The 24,804-nt window shown below is 41.8% G+C and overlaps 1 protein-coding gene across 1 annotated transcript in view; it reads right to left on the reverse strand.

Annotated features, from left to right (window-relative positions):
- Nucleotides 1-24,804, reverse strand: part of LOC108668835 — an 85,967-nt gene that overhangs the window by 23,446 nt on the left and 37,717 nt on the right. The window contains exons 51-82 of the mRNA XM_047883346.1: nt 24,444-24,538; nt 23,586-23,661; nt 22,196-22,397; nt 21,891-21,974; nt 21,385-21,524; nt 20,557-20,649; nt 20,244-20,341; nt 19,461-19,601; nt 18,631-18,824; nt 17,776-17,915; nt 16,792-16,959; nt 15,936-16,072; nt 15,068-15,227; nt 14,636-14,711; nt 14,141-14,250; nt 13,732-13,875; nt 13,185-13,240; nt 12,687-12,818; nt 12,454-12,636; nt 12,056-12,205; nt 11,637-11,793; nt 10,820-11,006; nt 9,739-9,844; nt 9,016-9,187; nt 8,071-8,255; nt 7,344-7,507; nt 6,499-6,607; nt 5,930-6,106; nt 4,703-4,781; nt 1,641-1,808; nt 1,040-1,167; nt 195-320 (exon numbers count right to left, since the gene is read on the reverse strand). Of these exons, the coding sequence (XP_047739302.1) occupies nt 195-320; nt 1,040-1,167; nt 1,641-1,808; nt 4,703-4,781; nt 5,930-6,106; nt 6,499-6,607; nt 7,344-7,507; nt 8,071-8,255; nt 9,016-9,187; nt 9,739-9,844; nt 10,820-11,006; nt 11,637-11,793; nt 12,056-12,205; nt 12,454-12,636; nt 12,687-12,818; nt 13,185-13,240; nt 13,732-13,875; nt 14,141-14,250; nt 14,636-14,711; nt 15,068-15,227; nt 15,936-16,072; nt 16,792-16,959; nt 17,776-17,915; nt 18,631-18,824; nt 19,461-19,601; nt 20,244-20,341; nt 20,557-20,649; nt 21,385-21,524; nt 21,891-21,974; nt 22,196-22,397; nt 23,586-23,661; nt 24,444-24,538 (4,337 nt within the window). The remainder of the gene's footprint in view (nt 1-194; nt 321-1,039; nt 1,168-1,640; nt 1,809-4,702; nt 4,782-5,929; nt 6,107-6,498; nt 6,608-7,343; nt 7,508-8,070; nt 8,256-9,015; nt 9,188-9,738; nt 9,845-10,819; nt 11,007-11,636; nt 11,794-12,055; nt 12,206-12,453; nt 12,637-12,686; nt 12,819-13,184; nt 13,241-13,731; nt 13,876-14,140; nt 14,251-14,635; nt 14,712-15,067; nt 15,228-15,935; nt 16,073-16,791; nt 16,960-17,775; nt 17,916-18,630; nt 18,825-19,460; nt 19,602-20,243; nt 20,342-20,556; nt 20,650-21,384; nt 21,525-21,890; nt 21,975-22,195; nt 22,398-23,585; nt 23,662-24,443; nt 24,539-24,804) is intronic.

Genomic DNA, 24,804 nt, shown 5'->3' on the forward strand with positions numbered 1-24,804 from the left:
ATATTTTGACGTATGTTGACGTACCCATATTTTGACGTATGTTGACGTACCCAAATTTTAACTTACGTTGGCGTACCATATTTTGATGTATGTTGACGTACCCATATTTTAACTTACGTTGGCGTACCATATCTTGACGTATGTTAACGTACCCATATTTTGACATTCCTCTATTTTGACGTATATTGACTCACCCCTATTTTGACGTTCATGTTGACGTCCCAGACAACGTAATAAGCATTTGATAGACTCTGTAGGTACAAAGAGTCTCCTTGTCTGGATATGGAGAACGTCTTCGACTGACTCCCGATCTTTTGCATCTGAAAAAAAATCCATTTGCCAATTTAATTTTTGTTTTGATTTTTCGTGATGAAAATTTCTAGCTCAAAAACATTTAACAAGAATAAGTGAGATAAAAACCCGCATAAATAATTATCGCCGTAAAATATTACGCTGATGGCTATGTCAAGTTAATTACCGTAACTTTTAAAATTAATATTTGTGTGCGAAAATACATATTATTCCTAACCCGAGAGTTAGCAGAGTTCCAATAATATAACAGACAGCAAACTATTTCTTGATTTTAGTTTATCCCACATCTCCAAAATACAGGAAACACGACGAGGTCGCTTCGGGCGAGGCTCATATTCAATGCATGGACGCAAGTTATTCGTCAGTTGGCTGGGAAATTCACTAATGTATGAGAGACCTAAATTATTTAAACCTAAATCATTGAGAATTAAAATCGAAAATGAAGCCTATTGCTCTTCTCCGAATTGCAGCCTAAATATTAAGAAGCTCTGGAGATTCCTCCGATAGAACCATTAGGGAGAACAGCTAATCATTTACCCAACACTTGTAAGAATTTCTCCTTCAGATCCAAAATCATTTATACGACTGTAAATTATTACTACTATTATTATTCTTGTTATTTTACTTGTAATGCTACCGAAAATAAACATCACTTTCCGTAATTTTCCGCACCATACCCTTAGTTGTAATCCCTTAAATTAGTGATTATGTATATTATTAGTCTGACCTGCGACACCGAGTAGGAGGTCGAGTCCCATTCAATGTTGAGGTCGGGGCTGAGGACGAGCTGGTGCTGCTGCTGCTGCACCTTCAGGTACCGTGAACACGATCCCTCCTCGCTGCAGTTACGGTGCACTGGGGGGGGGGGGGTAATGGAGTCATATTACCGGTATTGGGGCGTCATAGTACCGTTACACTGCCGGGGTAATAGGGTCATATACTACAGGTGCACCTTAGGGGGTGGGGGGGTAATGGAGTCATATGACCGGTGCAGTGTTGTGGATTTGTGTTACCATAAAGCGATTCTATTTGCTGGCGGTGTAGTTGTAATTATGGCAATTGAGGTGACAATTAAGGTGATGATGAGGTAACTGTGTCACTGTGACGGTACTCACTGAGATGACCTGCAGTAGCACCACACGTATTTTTACACCCAACACACCACCTGAGACCCGCCAGCCCCACTACTTACCAGCGACCCGCTAGTCTCACCACTCACCCGTGACCCGCAAGTCTCACCACTCACCCGTGACCTGCAAGTCTCACCACTCACCCGTAACCCGCAAGTCTCACCACTCACCCGTGACCCGCCAATCACCGCCACTCACCCGAGACCCGCCACTCGTCCCCAGTCTTGTCCCGGGCCAGCAGGTGGTCGCACGGGTCCAGCTTGAAGCTGGTGCCGTCGAAGGTGGTGAAGGCCTTGCCGTCCATCTGGCACTCAGGGGCGGTGACCTGGGGGGCGCCGGTGGTGGGGGGAGGACCTCCGATCGGTTCTATTGGGAGGGGTGGAGGAGGTGTCAACAACGAGTGTCAAAATAGTATCAACATTTCTCTTTGCAAGGTTTTTGTTCGATTTTAGTATCTAATATTGATGCCTATTTAATTCAAGTTAATTTTCATGATATTACTTTTTCGTAACTTGAAACTCGTGTTGCTCGTTTGTTTCAAGTTCATAAACGTGGTGCTTGTTGTTTTAAGTTTATTATCATGGCGTTCTGAGATCTGTCAATAAGCCGAAGAATCAAGGAACCCAAAGAAAATCATGTTCAAAATTAATTTACATGCATTTGATTTTGAGCTAGAGTTTCCATTGTCTTAAGGGAACCCAATTACGACCAATTTAAGGTCATAATTACGGAGATGTTAAATACTACATCTAGAAACTCTACAGTTAATGTCACTTCCTGAGACGCACAAGATGCAACTTCCTAAAGTTGAAATTTGTCTACAAACTGTATTGTAAATGTCAGCGACTGCAGCTTATGCGAATTGTAATGCCCTGGAGTATGAATAACTGCGAAGCAAATGTCAAAGAATAACAATTCCTGAGTAAGTGCCAAAGTCTGCAGCAGAGAGGACCAAGAGGGCACTCAAAACATTCGGGACCCTCAAGTCCCAATGAAAGTAACAGGGACTGTTATTCGTTTTCCCAACTCCCGGAAACTAAAATCATGAAACAAAAAAGTGAAAAAATAAACCGTGGACCAAGTTAATTCCCAAACGCGATTCTTCAGAACAACATAATTGTGTTTGCCATTAACGCCCCGAGAAAAGGAGAAGGATTTCTACAGTGAACGAACATAGCAAAGGGATAAACTCAGTGTTGCTCATCTGAAAGTTTAACTACTCCTGGTAGAAGCAGCTAACTTTTATTGCAAAGTTTGGTGCTAATTTCACAGTCCCATACGACCTGAATGTCTCGCTTGATCTCCGACTTCTATTATTTCGTTTGCAGAAGAAATGCGCCGTGGCGGCGGGGAGCTGTAGAGGGGGTGAGCTGCCTTGTAATCTTCAAAGCAAATAAAAAGTTGTACTTCTTTATAAGCGACATCGAGGATCTGATAGAACGGTTAGAAGTGGATGTGTTTGCACTGGCAATCCTGGTTTCGTTTCGGCGATGGACCATCAAGATCAACACATGAACATCTTCTATTTGAAGAAGATCTTTCGTCTTGCAAACGATGAGTAGGGTATATATATATGGCTGGAGAAGCTAGGAACTGACTAGACTTATAACTACATATAATTGGGACTTACGTATTGCTGGGAGCAGTCAAAAGCAGATTAACAATTTCATTTTAGTTTTTTATCTGCCAAATGGAAATGGAGGAGAAGTTCAATACCCATGGCGACAATTTCTAAAAGCTATTGCAAAATCGGATATTTTAGGAATGTATAAATAAATTTGAGTTGCTTAAGTACGATGATCCAATAAGTATTTGGTTTGATCAAAATTAGTATAAGTTTGAAGCAAGCTCTGTTCGCTCCAACCAAATATAATTTAAGACCGCAAAAAAAATATCCTTTTTATGTAAAAAAAATTACTGGACCAACTATCCACGGTATGAACACTCGTTCACTTCACCGTAGTGAGGTCTGTAGGGATTTAAGAGATCGACTTGTCGCCGTATGTCTATGTTGCTGCCGAGTAAACTTGACTGCAACGGCACATAACTTGACAAGAAATGATCATAGCTCCTGCCGACATATTATGAAGAATATAGACATAATACGAAAAATATAGACATAATATGAAGAATATAGACATAATATGAAGAATATAGACATAATATGAAGAATATAGGTAGCAATAGCACTAGGAAAATAAGTAAACGGTTGCTCTGAACACAAAAGTATTAAAGCCTTTTCAGGACTACAATTCAAGTTTTGTTCCCAAAATAATAAAATGGAACATGGGCGGATTTTTTTATGCAGGTTGGAAGAGTCGGCAAAAGTTCGAGGGACATAAAAAGATGGCGGAATATGACCAGGTTAGGTCGTAGACGAATACGTGGCGCTATAGTTTCACAGTTTTACTAACTTTTATAAAAAGTTTTTGCTTGAAATGGTGAACAACTTAAAAATAGTTATTGATGTTAAATTGTAATGTTAAGGGTGCGGTTTTTTGCTGCAATACTATCAAGATTTATGAAGTCGCCATAAACAGGAATTTTTGCCATTGCGATACTAATTAATCCGCTTAATTCAGTCATTACCTCGCCGTTACCCGTGATGATGGTCACTAGTTCACTAGAGATTTTTAGTTACACAAGAAATCTCGGTTTACTTTCGCCTTAATTTTTAACCTTGATGTTATTATTGAGTTAAATACTAAAAGTTCAGTATACATATTTTTTTGGAGTTACTGTAAATGTCGTGATTAGTTTCTCTTACATAACATTTATTTTTCAGGTTTTTATTACTACATTTACGTTCAAAATACGATGCGGATCATGAGTCATTGACGTGTTGGCGTAACGCTGTCATAGTATTGTAGATTTCATTCATATTTTGCTAACTTATGCCTTGCCCAGAAAAATAATATCGTCCAGGCATTGGCCCAAGAAAGGAAATTTCTCTTCGTTAATTTGTCCAAAATAAATGATAACATTATTCCTACGGCAGTTACCCGCGACCACGCCAGTAAAGGTTCTATTGCACTCACTGCAGCCTTCATGTTAATGTTATTCCTACGGCAGTTACCCGTGACCACGCCAGTTCAGGTTCTATTGCACTCACTGCAGCCTTCACGTTAATGTTATTCCTACGGCAGTTACCCGTGACCACGCCAGTTCAGGTTCTATTGCACTCACTGCAGCCTTCATGTTAATGTTATTCCTACGGCAGTCATCCGCGACCACACCAGTAAAGGTTCTATTGCACTCACTGCAGCCGAACTCAGGGCACGGGTCGTCGTAGTTCTTCTGGTAGAACTCCTCGCCAGGTTCACACACCGGCAGTGCGACCTGACAAAAGTTCAGGTATGTTTAAGTTTCGCTGAAATGAAAGGGAAGTAAAGTGTAATTACTGAGAAGATACTGAATAAAAATTGAGAAAGTTTAATTTGATGTATGCAACCTTGACGACAATAACTGGGTATTGTGGAGACTCAATTGCAATTTGATTATTTTCAGGTATGATCAATATTTACGCATTTGAATAATTCTAATAATTTGATTTCTAATTAGATTTCCAATTTGAAGAATTTTTGTAATATTTAAGCATTAGAATATTCACATCACCGGTTCTCCTAACCATTATCATACCATTTGGCATCTATGCCTATATTGTATAAATCCGACATCATCGCAGCCAACAGCTCGCTATATATGACTGATCTTCATGCCATTAGACCCTCAGACCCCTACGTACGTCTGCAGTATTATCATACCATTAGACCCTCAGACCCCTACGTCTGCAGTATTATCATACCATTAGACCCTCAGACCCCTACGTTTGTGGTATTATCATACCATTAGACCCTCAGACCCCTACGTCTGCGGTATTATCATGCCATTAGACCCTCAGACCCCTACGTCTGCTTATCATGATACCATTAGACCCTCAGACCCCTACGTCTGCTTATCATGATACCATTAGACCCTCAGACCCCTACGTCTGCTTATCATGATACCATTAGACCCTCAGACCCCTACGTCTGCTTATCATGATACCATTAGACCCTCAGACCCCTACGTCTGCTTATCATGATACCATTAGACCCTCAGACCCCTACGTCTGCTTATCATGATACCATTAGACCCTCAGACCCCTACGTCTGCTTATCATGATACCATTAGACCCTCAGACCCCTACATCTGCTGTATCATCATACCATTAGACCCTCAGGCCGCTACATCTGCTGTATCATCATACCATTAGACCCTCAGACCCCTACATCTGCTGTATCATCATACCATTAGACCCTCAGACCCCCCTACGTCTGCTGTATCATTATACCATTAGACCCTCAGACCCCCCTACGTCAGCTGTATCATCATACCATTAGACCCTCAGACCCCCCTACGTCAGCTGTATCATCATACCATTAGACACTCAGACCTCTACGCCAGCTGTATGCCCTTCAGACCACCACACCCTCCGGTGTACCCACATCAGGGCAGGGGGCGACGGTGGGCATGGGGGTGGTGGTGTAGGGGGGGTCGGTGATCTTAAGACATGTGTACTGGGGGCAGCCGCCCCCTCCCGAGCTCAGGAACATCGTGCGCAGGCCGGGGGCGCAGCGTACGGGGGGGCACACCGTTGTCGTCGCCAGCGGGATGCACTCGAACTGATCATGATTGTATCGTAATGATGATAGTTGTATTATAGTAGTGATAATTGTATCATAATGATGATGATTGTATCGTAATAATGATAATTGTATCATAATAATGATAGTATTATCGTAATAAAGATAATTGTATCATAATGATGATAATTTTATCATAACAATGATACTCAGCAGAATAACATCCTTCCATACAAATGAAATAAAAACAATATTTATTTCGTGTATATAACGTAGAAATATCGGCTTTTCACGTCATTTAAACATTATATGCTTGGCGGGATTTTCTACTGGTAGAATCATCATCCCAACAATAATTTTCTTCACTGTTATTGACAAAAAATAATAGATTTGAGACGGTCACGCATAAGAATACTGAACATAAAGCTCACGGCGGGACAGGGCTTGAGCAGCTCGCGGTTGTCGGCGAAGTTTATCTCGTAGCCGTCCTGGCACTGGGGCATGGGGCATGGGGCTGTGGGCGGGGCAGACGTAGCGCACCTGGTCAAATTAATAATGATAATTGTGTATGTTGTTACATTATGATCCAATAATTCATTAATATATAGAAGTAATATTTGAAATAGTTAAACGTCCGTTGCTCATAGCTGAACTTGGCAGGGAGTTTAATTCATATATTTAATTCATATTCAATCATATTAATGATAATTGTTACATTATGATCCATCAACTACCATACACACAAAAAATATGGTGTATATTAATTTATCTATAGCTCAAAAGTGTTCTACTAATGTCGGGCAACATGCAATTGAAGTCGAAAGCAGCGTTCTGTATTTCAATACCAGTGCTAGTGATCGATAAAATTCATCAAGATTCTCTCCCGGAGAGGGGAGGAGTGATTTCAGCTGGTGACTTTGGTGTTGTTTGATGGTGAGTATTTGATGTAACTCAGTGGTACAGTGCATGGTGCTGCACTGTACCCATGCACAGATATTTCATGTTGCCCATTCATCCATACAGTATATAGTTTATTCAAACAGCCCCGATTAATACAACAATCTCTGTATGAATTAAACTCCCTGCCAAGTTCAGCTATGAGCAACGGACGTTTAACTATCCCAAATATTACTTCTATATTTTAATGAATGCTAACATTACTCATAATAATATAGATAACACTATTAATAAAAATAATAATGATTGAATTCAATACCAGCTGAGGTTGTCATAAAGTTGAAATTATTGACATGCGAATTCCGCGCTACGGTCATACTTGTACTGCGTGCAGCCGTCGGCGTCCGTGAGCTGCTGGTCGTAGTAGCCGTAGTCAGGCTGCACGACCTCGTAGCCCGACGGACAGCTCGGCGGCGGACACGTGAAGGCCACGGCCGTCGTGGACGGCAGCACGCAGTCGTACATCGGACACAAGCCCTTCTGCTGACGGACCATACGAACTGTTAGCCATCTTGGTGGGTGGGATGAGAGAGTCGTCGTGTTGGACTAGTATGAGGAGGGAGAGGCTTGGTTCATAGGTAGGAGGGAGAGGCTTGGTTGATATGTAGGAGGGAGAGGCTTGGTTGATATGTAGAAGGGAGAGGCTTGGTTGATAGGTAGGAGGGAGAGGCTTGGTTGATAGGTAGGAGGGAGAGGCTTGGTTGATAGGTAGGAGGGAGAGGCTTGGTTGATAATTGGTTGATATGTAGGAGGGAGAGGCTTGGTTGATATGTAGGAGGGAGAGGCTCGGTTAATAGGTAGGAGGGAGAGGTTTGGTTGATATGTAGGAGGGAGAGGCTTGGTTGATATGTAGGAGGGAGAGGCTCGGTTGATATGTAGGAGGGAGAGGCTTGGTTGATAGGTAGCAGGGAGGGGCTTGTTTGATTCCTAGAGATAATTTTGGCTGATATGTAGTAGAGACAAACTTTTTTGCTAGGTATAGAAGATAAGCTTGGTTGTGGGCAGGCATGGTTGTCAGTATTAGCAGACAGACAGGCATGACTCACCTTCTGTGGCCGCAGGTGGATATCGTATCCTAGAGGACAGGCTGGTGGAGGACAGCTGGCTGGGGTGGTCAAGACAGGTGGCTCACAGTCGTACACGGGACAACGCGTCGCGTCCCCGTCCCTCTTGATCACCACCTGCCAGTCCCCGGGACATGATGGCGTGGGACAGCCAGGGACCACCGGGACTGCAGGGGATAGATAAATGGAATAGATAAATAACGAGAACATACGAGAGAGAAATAAAAACGATAGAAATTCAAAAGGTTTGCTTAAAACTTAGAATTTCCCCTGCAACACTGCAATTATGCTACAAAAATCAAACCAGGTGCGCTAAGCTTCACTATTAAGTGGAGAATGTGTACGAACGTTGACCAAAAATTATACGAAAACAGGAGAGTATAATTTGTAGGAATATTGAGATATGGTGAACTAGCTTAAGTATTCAATAAAATTGTTTGAAATAACCCAAGAGGTCAGATCTAATTTATCGGACCCGTTGTAAGGGCTGTAACAGAACATATATGTATGTTTATCAGTTTAGAACGTATTAAATGAATGGTACAAATAACTCATCTGGCCAGTTGCACAGGTTATTTATACTGAACAAGTTTAGCTATGAAAAAGAGCATATCAGTGCGATTTGTAAAATGTGTGTTGCTATTCGGACAATATAACACATTGATTTTTCTGAGAGTATAGAAGAGGACAATACATGTAACTGACCAGCAGTAGCAGTAGTGAGGCAGTACATGTAACTAACCAGCAGTAGCAGTAGTGGGGCAGTACATGTAACTAACCAGCAGTAGCAGTAGTGGGGCAGTACATGTAACTAACCAGCAGTAGCAGTAGTGGGGCAGTACTTGTAACTAACCAGCAGTAGCAGTAGTGGGGCAGTACTTGTAACTAACCAGCTGTGGTAGTAGTGGGGCAGTACTTGTAACTAACCAGCTGTGGTAGTAGTAGGGCAGTCTAGCTCATCATCAAGGCAGTTCTCGACACCATCACACCACTGCGTGTCATTGATGCAGTAGTTGCTGGAGGGGCAGAGCTTGGTGCCGTCACTGCACGGCTTGCACAGGCAGTCGCAGTTGCCGGTCAGGACGCCGTACTCGCCCTCCTGCGGGACACAGCGACAGTCATGCTTCTGGTCGTTAAAATCTGAAGTAATTCTCTTCAAATAATGTTTTAATAATAATATTAATATTAATAATAATAATAATAAAATAACAAAATAATAATAATTATAATATAATAATAATAATAATACCATAGTACTACGTGAAAGTAACTCGTTCACTTCTGTCAAATGAATAGGCAAAAGGTATAAGTATAGGCAAAGGTTTCAGTATAGGCAAAAATATTAGTACTGAAATAAATATTAGCAGCAAACGGCAGGAAATATCTACTTCTATCCAACTGATCACTAAAAACTATACTCAGAGATCCATTCTCAGGAAAATATTTTGATTAACTTTAAAATTTGCGAATATTTTATTTTGAGAGCATATTATTCAATGCAGTTTTTTACTCGTCATATAATAAATTTTCCATAAATTCTAATCAACGGTTTTCAATTCCTCTCGAGAAATTAATCCGTAATTATCGAGCAATATTCTATTCAAAATAAGATAATCTATGGTCGTTGCTCAGTGCTAAGTTTGCCCTCACCCGCACGCACGGCGGGCAGGTCTTCTTGTGACACGCATGCTCGCCGGTCATCTCACACGTACACTCCTCGCACTGCACCGTCTCGTATATTGCGCCCACCTCGTACCTGCACGGCGTATTAGTCAATACATGGCGTACCTGCACAGCGTATTAGTCAATACTGGGCGTACCTGCATGCGTATTAGTCAATACATGGCGTACCTGCACGACGTATTAGTCAATACATGGCGTACCTGCACGGCGTATTAGTCAATACATGGCGTACCTGCACGACGTATTAGTCAATACATGGCGTACCTGCACGGCGTATTAGTTAATACTTGGCGTACCTGCACGGCGTATTAGTCAATACATGGCGTACCTGCACGGCGTATTAGTCAATACATGGCGTATTGAAACTCGTGCTTAGTGACGCGTCATCAACGTAGCCAGAGGCACGATATGCCAGTTTATTTTATTATATCTCTATATGTTAGAGCGCTTGACAATAATAATTATTAATATATTAATTATTATATTAATTATCATGTACAGGAAAATGAAAGAAAATGACAAAATATTGCTGATTACAATCGTATGTCATCCTGGTTGTCCTGATACATGTCGTGTGTAACATATAACTCATATCATTGTTATCCCATAAGTGGGTCAAGTGACTCACATAACGCCGTTCTTGTAGCAGGGACACAGCGTCGCGGGCATAACTTATGTCATTGTTATCCCATAAGTGGGTCAAGTGACTCACATAACGCCGTTCTTGTAGCAGGGACAGAGCGTTGCAGGCATAACTTATGTCATTGTTATCACATAAGTGGGTCAAGTGACTCACATAACGCCGTTCTTGTAGCAGGGACAGAGCGTTGCAGGCATAGCTTATGTCATTGTTATCACATAAGTGGGTCAAGTGACTCACATAACGCCGTTCTTGTAGCAGGGGCACAGCGTCGTAGGCATAACTTATATCATTGTTATCACATAAGTGGGTCAAGTGACTCACATAACGCCGTTCTTGTAGCAGGGACAGAGCGCTGCAGGCATAGCTTATGTCATTGTTATCACATAAGTGGGTCAAGTGACTCACATGACTCCGTTCTTGTAGCAGGGACAGAGCGCTGCAGGCACGCAGGCGTTGCCGTTGAAGAAGAGGTTGGGGCGGCAGGGGAGGCAGGCCGAGTAGTAGGTGGGGGGCAGCTGGGGGCATGCCGAGCAGTACGCGGGTGGTGGGGGTGTGGGGTACACGGGGGTGGTTTCAGTCGTAGTTTCTTTAGCTGAAGATGTTTAATTTATGATTTAACAATTGAAGTCGACATAAAATATTGTGAGCTTTTTCCATCAAAAAATATTTTCCGGTGCCCGGCTGTTCGCTTTCGAGTTCAGGTTATATATTTTTTTTATATCGGTGACAAAAAAGTTTTGAAGTAAATCATTTTATGGTCTCATATTCGCTATGATTCAGGAACTAAGAAAAAGAATGCTGGCTGTCAAATTCCTGGTTCACAAATGCACTTTTCTTTTATATTTCGTTCACTTAAGGCATGCGTGTCACCGATACTTTACTTGTTTTCAATTTAATAAGCATCTAGAGTTGCAGTATAGGTGTTGGCTCTAGAGTGAACAGAAGGAAATGTTTGGTACGTGTATTTTAATTCTGAAGATCCATGAGGCCATGTATACTTGACTTTATCGTATTTTATGTTCGAAATAAATGATTTTACTCCTCGGTCATACCATATATACAATGCAAATTTTATGCAACCATTTTAATCTCTGTATATTGTTTTGTTTACAGAAACATATTTTATAAAGAAAACGGAACGAAAATCGTGCATTAAATCCTTCCCAAAACGAATATGCGAAACACTGGCCTAGAAATAGAAATTATCCGCATGGACACTCACGACTCCTGGAGTAAGGGTGGAAGCAGCCCTTAACCTCGACCCTGAGGGCGGGGGCGCCGTGCCAAGTGAGGGGGCGCAGCTCCAGGTACCGCGTCTCCAGGAGCCTCCCGAAGGAGTTGAACACCGGCGAGTTGTTGTCGGTGTTGCCGATGAACACCTGAGCATGAAGCGTTGTAGTAAGACCGTGGATTAATAGGTAACTACCATGAATGTACATGTACCAGAAGGTGAATGTCATAATAAATGTTAGGGCTTTTAATAACGAGCGCATTCAACGTTTTGATGAAATCAAAAAGTTTAACTGCGTAAGCAGTTAAGTCCTCAATTTACCTTACGTTGATATCATGGTCTAAATTGAACGGATGAGTTGCCGATATGTAATGATGAACAAAGATAATTTTCACGATAGAAGTAATCACCTTAACTTGGCCAGTGCTGAGGTCCTTGAGCGAGTTCCAGTTGAGGCCGTCAGGAGAGTACCTGACCTCGAAGGTCTCAACCCACTCAGGCGTACCATCTCTGCCCTGGGTCTCCACGCCGGACAGCTTGCTGGGTGACAAGAAGTCGAACTGCGCGAACCGAGATAATACATAATTTACTTCCATGTTCGTGCATATATGGGATGCACTCCAAAAATTTAGCAGTAATCCTTATATAATCTTCTACATGAATGAAAATTACTATTCAATTCGTAGATAAATAGTGGGCCGAATGTTGTATTTCCGAATATGGACAAAGACACTTTAATTAAAATTCAATCCGAAAATGTAATTTGCTTCGGAATGAACAGATCAAATAGGTTCCTATTTTTCCTCACGCGGATGAACTGTCCTTCCTTGGCTTCAGGGACCCACGCCCCAGCAGACACGAGTCTCAGGGCGGGACTGTTGAGACGCACGTTCTGGGCGCCGTAGAATGGCTGGTCCCCCAAGACCGACGACACCTTCAGCTGTAGGGTGCTGAACTCCCCCGCCTCCACACCCATCGGCTCATCACACTCCTCCAACACTAGGTAGCGGGAACATTAATCATCACAATATACGCAATAACATGAAGTTCCAGCCTCAGGACGGGCCTGACGTTCCAGGACAGAGGCGTGAGCCTCACCAGCCTCGTCTCCACGGGCCGAGGCAGCAGTCTGGTCACGGGCAGGCTGCTGCCCCGAGTCGGGCCCCGCATGTACTGCGTACACATTATAAAACTTTTTTATAAACGGTTAAACGGTACCGTTTAATAAACAGTATAAAACCACTAGTTTCTAAAGATTGAATAACATTATAATTAGCAGGACTCATTGACTGCAGCCGATAGAAAATGGGAAGGAAGCAGGAAGAGTTCGGAAGTTCGGAAGGGTTTGATGGCAGGGAAGCTGCTGCCATTTGACAATGTGGTACAATATCAATATATCGTCAATAGTTAAAATAATGCATGTATTTAATATGACACTATTGTTTTAATAACTCTCATCCAACCCTCAGCCCTTCATTCATTACTCACCAGCCCTCATCACTCACCAGCCCTCATCACTCACCAGCCCTCATCACTCACCAGCACCCTGGACTGAGGGTCGTCTGGATCTTCAACGACCGTCGACCAAATGAGCCCTGCAGCGAATAGAGGAAATAAATAATTATGCATTATAATCAAATAATTGTTCATTACGTTTACTCAACATTCTCCGCGTTATGATTATCTTGTATCATAATCATTTATTCATCGTCGCATAATAATTCGTGCGCGCGCGTAATTTAAACCGTAAACCTCAGTCGTCATTTCGCGGCACTGCACGAAGTATACGTATTTCCTCATTAACAATAGTTGGACTGCACGAATTATTTCATCATTACCAATAGTTGGAATTTCTATGTAGATAAAATGACGACCGAAACAATCAATTTTCTATGAATTACCCCGATTAATTTTTACAATACTTGTTAAACACGACAGAATTCATCAACCGTCGTTATTGCTTAGAATGACGTGAGTCTTACTTTAATTTTTTCTCAGTTTTTTAGAAAAATAACAACTTTCCATGCAAATACAAATATTTTGTTATCCATGACCACAATTTCATCTAGGATTCTTCTTCACCCACCGTCATCGGAGACCTGCAGGGTGAAGACCTCGACAGCGTTGGGTGCGTTGGGTGAGCCCGCCACCATCACCCCGTACAGGGTGCGGGGACCAGGCAGGGTGACTTGCAGGTACTGGTTTGGTATATCCGTGCGGGGTGACCAACCTGGGGGATATGGAAGGGGTGACCGGGTGAACATGTGATGGAATTATGGGGCGAGAATCAATATTAGTAGTACAAATAGTATGGTGATAAAGGGGCTTACATGAGGGTAAGCGTATTGAACTGGGATAAATGTGGAGTTACAAGAGTCGCTCAAAGTACAAGAAATAACAACAGTTGTCCGAAGTACATGGGTTGAGTACAATAGTTATACATAATACTTGTGCTAAGCAAATGATTTTGCCGGAGTTGGAGACGTTGCCAGTACCGAGTGCGGTCGGGTTGCTGAGGCGGGCCTGGGGCGGCCCGAACAAGGCGTTGACAGAGGACGACGCCGCCAGGGCCGAGTCTTCCACCTCCTGCATCAGTTCTATGTAGCTGTGGGGCACGGTTCCAAGTGAGGTAATTATCTAATTATCTATAACATTCAAGGTTAATCTGTCTGTAAATCATGTAATTTATAGTAGAGGTTCTCAATTAATATCTAAAATAACTCACTCTGCAAACCGTTTAAATTCTGGTTGATTGCACTAGGCTATGTGAACATGGATAAATTTTTAAATAAATTATACATTTCTTCTAGAGTCTGCAATGCTGCAAAGGAAGCAATCAAGCGGTCTCAATTGAGTTTGTTTGAAATAAGGGTTCAAAATAAATTTTCTCGTCGAATAGGGTACACCAGTCCACTTGTTTCTTCATTGTATAATATTGGATTTTTCCTTGAGCACGTCAAGAAGTGAAACCATTCTGTAGCAATGCTCACTCGTCAGGAGAGCAGACGCTGGCAGGCGTAGGAGTGATGGGCACCATGACAATGGTGGACGTGGCTGGAGTCGTTTCTGAAAAAAAACTTGAATTCTCAATCTGTCCATAATGATGAAAACAAGGACAAAATGTTGAGTCTGTGTGTCAAAAAATGAGGCAGGCATAAAATTTTTTACGTAGTAGGTTGGTCCGACTTAAACACATGCATCTACCGATAAAAGAACTTGAATTTTAGAAGCAGTAGCGGGAACATTTTTTTCTATAACCAAAATATAGAGTGAATGAAAATTAAAACTGGACATGACCGAAAATATTAGAAAATTTGTAGAACAATTTTTATATATGATTCCTGTCGCAAAAAGCGCATGATACAAACAACAAATGCTGAGACATAACAAAATTCATCTCAAATTCACACGATTATCCTCACCGCAAGAGCAGAAGTAGCGGATCCTGTGGTCGTAGCAGGCGCCCTTGGGTTGCTTGTCGTTCTTGCACTGGAAGCCAAAGCGCAGGTCGCAGATGGTGTCTCGGTCGGGGGTCGAGAGGCCGTTAGCGGTGTTGTGGCACTCGATGTCCGCTAGCTCGCCCTGACACAAACGATCAGAGGAAAGTCAGCAGGAAATGAGCAATGAACAACTATTTGAAATTTCTCTATGTATATCTCTTCCGTTGCTCATAGCCCAACATTAGCTGGTATTTTTCGAGTATTTGGGAGTTTCAATTTCATGGGAGTGATTTTTAATTATGTCAACACCACTTCTGTGTTATGCGCACAAGACAAACAGAATGGACGCACAAATTTTCGTGAAGTAATTAGTTTATTAACTTGATTTTTCGGTTGCGTATCAATGATTGAGTTGAATTGAATTTTTCGGGAATTATTTTTATATTTACTTAAGATGAAAAATTACTGTTTTTTTAATGTATGAGTCGTTGTAAGTGGAGCCTCGAGATATTCTTCCAATAGTTGTTAATGTTTTGAACCAAAACTTGAGTGACTGTTATGAAGATGAATGTTTCCCTACAATCTTATAAGCATAGAACATTTAAAAAACAATTTTTTCAAAAGCAATTTTAAAAAATTGTCCTAAGGGCAATTTGGAAAATATTGATATTTGCGCAAAGCAATGATTAATTTTTCCCACTTCCAATTATTAAAATGAATTTACCTCGCACCCAAACATCAACAAGTTATGTAATAAATTTTAACTCTGTATCAATAATAAATACAATACAATAAACCAGTATAAGTTGCGTTCTCCGAGCAGCACTCATAAAATGTGTAGATTCTTCACCTCGAGACAGAAAGAGAACTCCTCCCTGAGCTGCGCCAGCGTCTTGCGCTCCACGTCGCCGCCGCCCAGCCACGGCTTCTGCTCGTTGATCCACGGCGACCAGGCGTTACACGGCGCCGGAGTTGTCATGACACCGGCTATATTTTCCGTATAAATCTTGCTTTTAGTATCAAACTTATGCGCTATAAATGAAGGAAATTTATTTTAGTATCAAACTTATGCGTTATAAATGAAGGAAATTAATTTCTCACTTATATATATTTATGCCTATCGCCAGGCCTCTCCTTTTGCACAGGGAAGATAAATTATGTACTTCAAATGCAAGAAAACAAAAAATTAAGGAGGCCAGTCATTAATTTCTTTCTTGATTTTTTCAGTAAAAACATGTCTATGAATGTCTAATAGATTTTTTTTTGCATATAAGGACAATAACGATAGTTTGAATAATTCTAAAACCGTATTGTCCACTCTTTCATTAAACTAAACCATTTGCTCATAAGATATTTTTTGTCGACTTGATATTTCGGAAGTTTTTCACAATTTCCATTTTATTTCTCGGTTATTTCATATGCTATGTGTTATAATGACATTTTACATTATTGCAAATATTGCTTTATGCAAACCGTACCATGTATAGACTATCACTCATACATCAGCTATTACTCATAATTACATCATCTGAAAGAACTTAGACGCCTCTTACCTCTCACAATTTTCTGGAACTACCTGAGGCGAACTACCCTTGTAGGCGAACTACCCCTTACTTTTTATTTCTGGAACTACCGTGTTACGGACTGCTATGTCCGATACACATACTAAGGATACCAAGGATAAGGATACCACGCATCCTTCTCACCGCGTGGCCTGGGGGTGGACACCCCTGAGGGAGGGGTGTGGTCGCAGGCGCAGAAGAAGGCGACCTCATAGTCGTAGCAGGGCTGCGAGTTGTCAGCGTTGCGACACACGAGGCCGTCCGTCGTGTCGCATGTCAGCACCTGGCCTAGCTGATCCGCTGGTAGCTTGGCTAAAATTATATTCAAAGTCAGCACCAGGGTAAATATTACTATAATACAAAATTGATAGATCAGTTTGTTGTGTGATAAATACATTATAATTAATCAATTAGTTTTTCTAAAATGATAACCAAATCAATGCTATAATGTTTTTTGAACTTAAATCAAATATATATTTTTAATCCGGTCGATATTTTCAATTTAGTTGTGTCATTTGATATTTAATCCCTCACAGCGCATGGAATCATGCCGATACTTATTTATCCATTTGATTTGCTTGCAATTTGTAAACTGGAAAGCTGTGTGAAGAAATCTCCCCTCTTCCTCCAGGAGTCACATTTAATTAGAGGCTACGCGATTATGTACACCTTCATGAATGATGTAAATGCTTAATTAACATATAAAAATACAGTAAGGTCCAAACTAGGAGGTAATTGAATTCTTCTATAGAATAAGACAAGACCAACATGAAAAAATGGGCATTTTATGAAATGGAGACCCACTTTAATGTATCTTTCTTTAAGAGAAAATTACTACCGCGAATTAAAAACTCGCAATACTAATAGATCTATTACGGTTAGTATGAAATACACAAGTATATTAGTATACCATAATCTTCGCACTTCAGAACATCTGTCAAGCACAACGCACTGCCGGGCACAAGCTAACCAAATGTTTATACCCCAATTTATGTTTGGCTTCAGCCACTAGCAGCCACGCAAGACCTAAACTTTTTTTTAATAATTGGTAAATACACCGATGAACCCATCGTACCGACGTGTTCACACACACGCGTACAAGGAGTTTTATTGCCGTGTTTCACGGACCGTTAGCGTCCCGACACGAGACGTTGGCGGGGGCGGCGCACAGGTCCCGGAACTCGTCCCGCTGCCGCAGCTCAGCGATGCGCTGGAAGTCGCCGTCCGCGCTACGCTTCATGTTCAGCCACGGCGTCCATTCGTTGCACCTTTGCGACCAATCATTTTATAGTAGGTCGTTATATTTCTTACCTTATTTTTGCGTAACTAAAGGCTTAACAGCGTGTATAACTTTTTTGATTTACTTATTGCATGCGTAACAAAAGGCTTTACGTGTTTGTCATTGTGCATCTTGACTAACTCATTTCAAGCGTAACTAAAACATTTGATTTTTAGAGAACGTAATTAACTGTGGCAATACCGCGGCATTCATTCGCTAAAACTTCTTTAAAATTCAAGCGAATTTTTATAAGTGAAGCTAATCAACATTTTGCCCATCATCTATCGCGTTTCTGGAGTGTCGGTAAAGTTTTAATTGCAATGTAACATTTATGATCACGGGAAACCAATCATGCTAGTTTTTTTAGCACGAACACTTGCTATCACTAAACGTCATCATCAGCGTATCAATATAACAGTCAATCGGCTCCTGAGAATTTTTTGGAACCCAAGAAATAAATTCGAAACCGTTCTGGATGGAAATTCATTGTAACTTAATTAAAATTCCAGTTACACAATCTTGCCAACGCAGTGAAACAAATTTTATTTCAACTTTTCGTGGTGTTAAGTTAATTACAAGCTCAAATCAAACTGCTAAAGATATTATTCAACCTGTTCAGAAACTTTCCAGTTATCTTCCACAGAATACGCTATTCCAGAGAATAATATGACGAGTATAGAGTTACTGGCACCGGTATATGTCACCTGATGGGTACAGGTGGTTTGGGTGGCGTCCTGGTAGTGGTGGTTGTGGTGCCCACGGTGATCTCTAATGGTGGCAAAGTAGTGACGCCGATGGGTGGTTCCACCGACACGCAGGTAGGGTTCGTCACACACTCCAGGTGGTTGTTAACACACCTACACTTCTCACACTTCGATACTTCGTATTCACGCCCAGCCTGTGTGAGATGTACATCCCATACAGATTCTCCAATTTTTGTTCTTTCTTAATTTAGTGATGAACTTTAAAACAAAATAATTCTCATTTATTGTTTTGACTATAAATTATTAATGAAATTAATAGCTCTAGTCGTGTTTTTACTATGATGCAATTCAGGTAGAACTTGATCACTATGAATAACATACTTGAATCTTAAATTCAAGTTAATTAAGTTAGTCCAACAGATCAAAAATATTTTACTCCAAAGTAAAATATTTACGTCAAGTGCAATACACTGATGGAAACAACTTAACTACTTCTTATCAAACGCTAATAGCCGCTGCACAATTGGCCATTCAGGACTAGTATGACTTGAACTGATGTGGGCAGCAAATATACATGATTGCCAAATCAATTGTCATGGGTAAAGGCAACACACGTCGCCTGGGCACTGACTGACTTGGGTAAAGTCAATACACGTCGCCTGAGCACTGACTGACTTGGGTAAAGTCAACATACGTCGCCTGAGCACTGACTGACTTGGGTAAAGTCAATACACGTCGCCTGGGCACTGACTGACTTGGGTAAAGTGAACAGACGTCGTCTATGCATTCAAACACTGAAAAAAAACAGTGTATCTCCATCACAAACATACTGGCAGAGGTAGTCCGTCTGGCAGCCTGCAGGTGCAGTCTTCAGAGGCGACGCAGGTCGAGTTATCCTGCAGATACAGGTCGGTAGGGCAGGCCGTCCGGCGTGCAGGATCAGCGCAGGCTGGGGCGCAGTCGCTGTCAACCTGACCAACGATGTGAGAATAATTAGTTGACTTAGTGCTTATTGACATTTTTCGTGCACAGGAAAGATGAATTACTTCAAATACAAAGAACGAAAAATCAAGGATACCCGCCATTTAAGTAATATTATTCAGTGAGGTAATATCGTAATTGTCAGGAAGACTGAGGTGAAAGACATTCTATTGAAGATCAAAAGATCAGGAAAGGATGAGAAGTAGATACTATTCGTGATACACACACCCCACCACATCTTAGTATGGATAAACGAACGAAAGCTCCAAAAAAATTCGTCTAACAATGCAAGAGTTAAAGTAGCGTGCACAACCAAAGCTTAAATAATCGCCTCATCTCAGATAATAATTTAGCAGAGAAAGGCACCACGAAAATAATTGTACACTGTAAGAAAAATCACCGTTAAACGGTCTCACCGGCGTTCTAGTGGCCGGCCGACGCGTGAAATGGAACACCGTTTGGCCGTTTTTATTTAAATTTAACTCTGGAAACCCGTTCAACATCTAAAAAACTGGTAAATGGTTTATTTTCACGTGTTGGCCGGCCACTAGAACTCCGGTGAGACCGTTTTCCTACCGTTTTTTCGAACAGTGTATATTTAAAATAAAATATATTAAACTTTATGCGCTCACGAAGCAGTGGCCGGCGTCGTGCAGGAAGCCCTCAAAGAACATACACACGCGGTCGCACGGCGCCGCGCAGTCCATCGCCACGCGCCCCTCGGGACAGCCTGGTCACCACACCATATTTTATAACAATAAACCCATAATTTTCAATCGTTTTCTAGGACCTGTATCATTTAATTTTGATCCTTGATAGCTTTACGGAATAGAAATACAGAATCCAGAACAAATTTCAACTCTGAATAATATTTTTTGAAGGATATTCAGTATTCATGGAGGCTTAATAAAAAATTCAAGTGATCAGCAGGAAGGCTCCCCTCACTTGGACCAACAGCTGGCCATCCTGGGTAGGGGGTCGAGGGGGTCGTGATGATGGGGGGGTGGGTGTAAGGCACCGATGGCTGAGGGACGGGGTCTAAAAAACACAAATGGAAATGATTTACGATAAACTTAATTACTATAACTAATATCATCAGTGAGACATTACCGTAGAACCATGCTTTTTTGATAAAATATCTTCAGCAAATGATAGCTTTCAAATAGCAAATTGCTTCACCCACTATTACGTGAATTTAATTTTGTTTTTCTCGGTTACTGGACCCTTATATTTTCCGACAATACTTTTTTTCACCCGTTATAGGATCCTTATAAATTATAGGGCACTATATTACAAAAGAAGCAATGCAGCAACAATTTATACAGTATTCTAGAATCCAAGATATATGAAGCGGATAATGAGCATTGATTTAATGTGAACCACAATTTCACACAATTGAATAATATTGTCACATAGATGGCGACAATGTTGTACATGACATCAATATTCGATGAGCGCCATTATGGTGCATCGTGACGCTAGTGAAGTATCTATTGTATAGCACACTAGTGGAGTATCTACTGCACGCAAGTGTATCTACTGCACGCAAGTGTATCTACTGTACGCCAGTGTATCTACAGTACACCAGTGTATCTACAGTACACCAGTGTATCTACAGTACACCAGTGTATCTACTGTACACCAGTGTATCTGCTGTACGCCAGTGTATCTACAGTACACCAGTGTATCTACTGTACGCCAGTGTATCTACTGTACACCAGTGTATCTACTGTACGCCAGTGTATCTTCCGTACGCGGGTGTATCTACAGTACCACAGGAGCAGTAGACGCGGATGCTGTAGTCATGGCAACGGCCACGTGTAGGTTGCTGCAGGTTGCTGCAGGTCAGGCCCACGTCACGTGCACACAACACGTACACGTCGTCTGAGGCTGTGTAGTCCGTCTCTTCGTACCTGCAATATTCAAGCGCACTTTGCAACCAGAAAATAATATGAAAATTTAATTTTCTACTTATTCGCATACGCGTTCGGGTCGAATATAATACTCATAATAATATAATTATAATGAATAATAATATAATATTATCTAAAACATTGATACAGAAACAAAAGGTGCACGTAAAATAGGAAAATTAATTATACTCATTACCCCTTTAAACCTAAAGTCTTTATGACGTATTAACTATAGAGAGTCACTTGAACATTACAGTAAAGCATGCAACTACGAGATCATAGTTTTCATCTTCTGCGTAGCAATAATAAATTGAGAAACAACTTAACTTTTCATCAAAATTCTCTTTTAAACATCAATGAGTTTACCTCACAGCCGTGAGCTTCTGTGGCCGCCCTTTGCGCGCCCCTGCTTGGCCGCCTCTGCCGCCCTTCGACGATTGGGCGCCGCCCCTGACATGCAAACATAAGATGAATTAAATGAATCAACAAAATATTATAATTTCTTGCTGAGCTAAGGCTTAAAAAAACAATGAATCAAATTTTGACAAATATTTTTAGTCCAATGGCATTTCACGATAATTCGATTGTAGTCAAATATCCCCGCGGTACTTGTACTCTGATACGCTGTACACTCACACGCTACTTGTACCCTCATACACCTTTACACTCACACGACAATTTCCTTGTTGTAGACACACTCGATCTCGAGGATGTAAGCCTTGGGGCAGATGGGGGCGCCAGCGGCAGCGATGTCGTCGAGCAGCTCGTAGTCGCCGTCAGCGTCGGCGGGGTGCGTCGTGTTGAACCACTCCGTCCAGAAGGGCTGGTAGCAGCCCTCCAGAGGGGGCAGAGGGGGCGTCGTCGGGACAAGGGCTGCATGGCATCCAATGGATATTAGGGAGGAGAAATACACCGGATAATGGGGAATGGTGGAGAGTGAATTATTAGTTTAATATATGTATTTCAGAAAATTTTATGACTAGTTGTACAGTCGAATTTGAGGCATGAAAAAATTTATGATATAGAGTAGACCGGCAGTCAGAATTCCTGTGCAATGATTATATTCTACTAATGATTATTGTGTAACAATGATGATTATATACTAATGATTGTTATTTACCGATGATTTTTGTATACCAGCAAATATTGTAATATGCTAATTATCAATATTTTTAATGACGCAGAAGCGTCACGTCGCTTCGTTAGTTACGACAACCGACGTCTAACGTCTCCGTTATATTAGCCGCTACTTGCAAATAACGCGATGAAAGAGACTGTCTCGGACTGAGGCGAGCTTTGCGAGAGTGAGGCGGAGTGAAGGAGAGTGAGGTGAGGGGCGGTGGAGTGAGGGAGCGTGAGGTAAGGGGCGGTGGAGTGAGGAAGCGTGAGGTGAGGGGAGGCGGAGTGAGGAAGAGTGAGGTGATGGGAAGTGGAGTGAAGTAGAGTGAGGTGATGGGAGGTGGAGTGAAGTAGAGTGAGGTGATAGGAGGTGGAGTGAAGTAGAGTGAGTTGATGGGAGATGAAGTGAAGTAGAGTGAGGTGATGGGAGGTGGAGTGAAGTAGAGTGAGTTGATGGGAGATGAAGTGAAGTAGAGTGAGGTGATGGGAGGTGGAGTGAAGTAGAGTGAGGTGAGGGGAGGTGGAGTGAAGTAGAGTGAGGTGAGGGGAGGTGGAGTGAAGTAGAGTGAGGCGAGGTGAGATGGAGTGGAGTAGAGTGAGGTGCGGTGAGGTGGAGTGGAGTAGAGTGAGGTGAGGTGAGGTGGAGTGGAGCAGAGTGAGGAGAGGTAGAGTGGAGTTGAGTGAGGCGAGGTGAGATGGAGTGGAGTAGAGTGAGGTGCGGTGAGGTGGAGTGGAGTAGAGTGAGGTGAGGGGAGGTGGAGGGAGGTAGAGTGAGGTAGGGCAGGAGAGAGTTAGTTGATGTCTCGTAACAGGTGATGAACTGATATACTTTGAACTGACAGGAGCGATGATAAACTATAGAGCGAATTCGCTTTAGGAAGGTGAAGAGAGGTGGAGTGATGAGTTAGGAAGTGAAGAATGAGTTGAAGTGTGATGGAGCACCTGTGGTCGTGGTAGTGGAGTCCAACAAGATTCTGTCCTCCTCGAGGCAGGGGCAGTAGAAACGAACTTTGTAGTCCTGGAAGGAGGTTATTTACTAAGCATTCGTTGCATTGGGCATTTATTGAGCCTTCGAATCTTCTGGAAACAAGTGCTATTAAACTCACTCTCATTAAACTTTTTCTTATGTATATGTTATTTTGTAATGATAAAAAGCCGATGACACAAATTTCAATATGAAAACAATTTTATTCAGTGCTTATTCCTGCTGTTGAATTATTCAGAGCCGTGACAAGTGGCTTCTTCGTCATTTATTACGTTCATCAGTCAGGTTCGCTTTGGCAAGCAGAACGCTGGCCAAATAACTTGCCCGGCATCCCCCAGGGTTGAGGAAGTTGCGGCAGAGCAGACCCCCAGCAGCGGTACACGACACTTAATTATTTTACTTAACACGTTGACTACGATTGCTTCATCTTGTACTATTATTTCATTTTTTGTACTGTTTTTAAACAGGGTTGCCAGACGGTCATTTTTTCCGGACAAATTCCGTGATTTAGTTTTTCTCAATTGCGTTGGCCGGCTAAAATTTATGATAGGGGTGCTTAATTCCTTATTAAATTTTAAATACAGCAAAAAGAAAATAAATGGAATTTATATTGCGGAACCTAGAAATAAACTAGTATATATTGAGTTATTGGCCTGTTTGGCCTTTTTTGTTCTCGCATTTGTCCGATTTTTGGCAACCCTTAATTATGTACCACTACGTCCTGGAGAAATATATTTCGTGGTACGCATATGTAACACTTCGTAGTCAACGCGTTAATTATTTACACGGCACAGAACGCTAGCCAAATAACTTGCCCGGCATCCCCCAGGGTTGAGGAGGTTGCGGCAGAGCAGACCCCCAGCAGCAGTGCACGACACGTCTTGACCAGAGGCCGCGACGCTCCGACCATCTGCCAGCACGGGTCAAATATTTGGTTGTAACCCTTCATATATTCGCCGCTGCTTATGATAAAAGCTTCAACATTCAAATATTATCAAAAGTAGAATCATAATACTCGTTCCTACGCGGTTTGTCGAAGAAAATTAATTTGATGCTGTATTCATATGTTATGGCAAGTATTAAGGAAATATTATAATTCTTCCATATGTTCATTTTAGCCTCAGAATGTAGGGATAACCAATCTTTCAGCGTGGATATCACATTATTCAAGCCTTT

Source organism: Hyalella azteca, unplaced genomic scaffold (genome assembly GCF_000764305.2).
Source record: "Hyalella azteca isolate HAZT.00-mixed unplaced genomic scaffold, Hazt_2.0.2 contig12678, whole genome shotgun sequence".
Lineage (NCBI taxonomy): Eukaryota > Metazoa > Arthropoda > Malacostraca > Amphipoda > Hyalellidae > Hyalella > Hyalella azteca.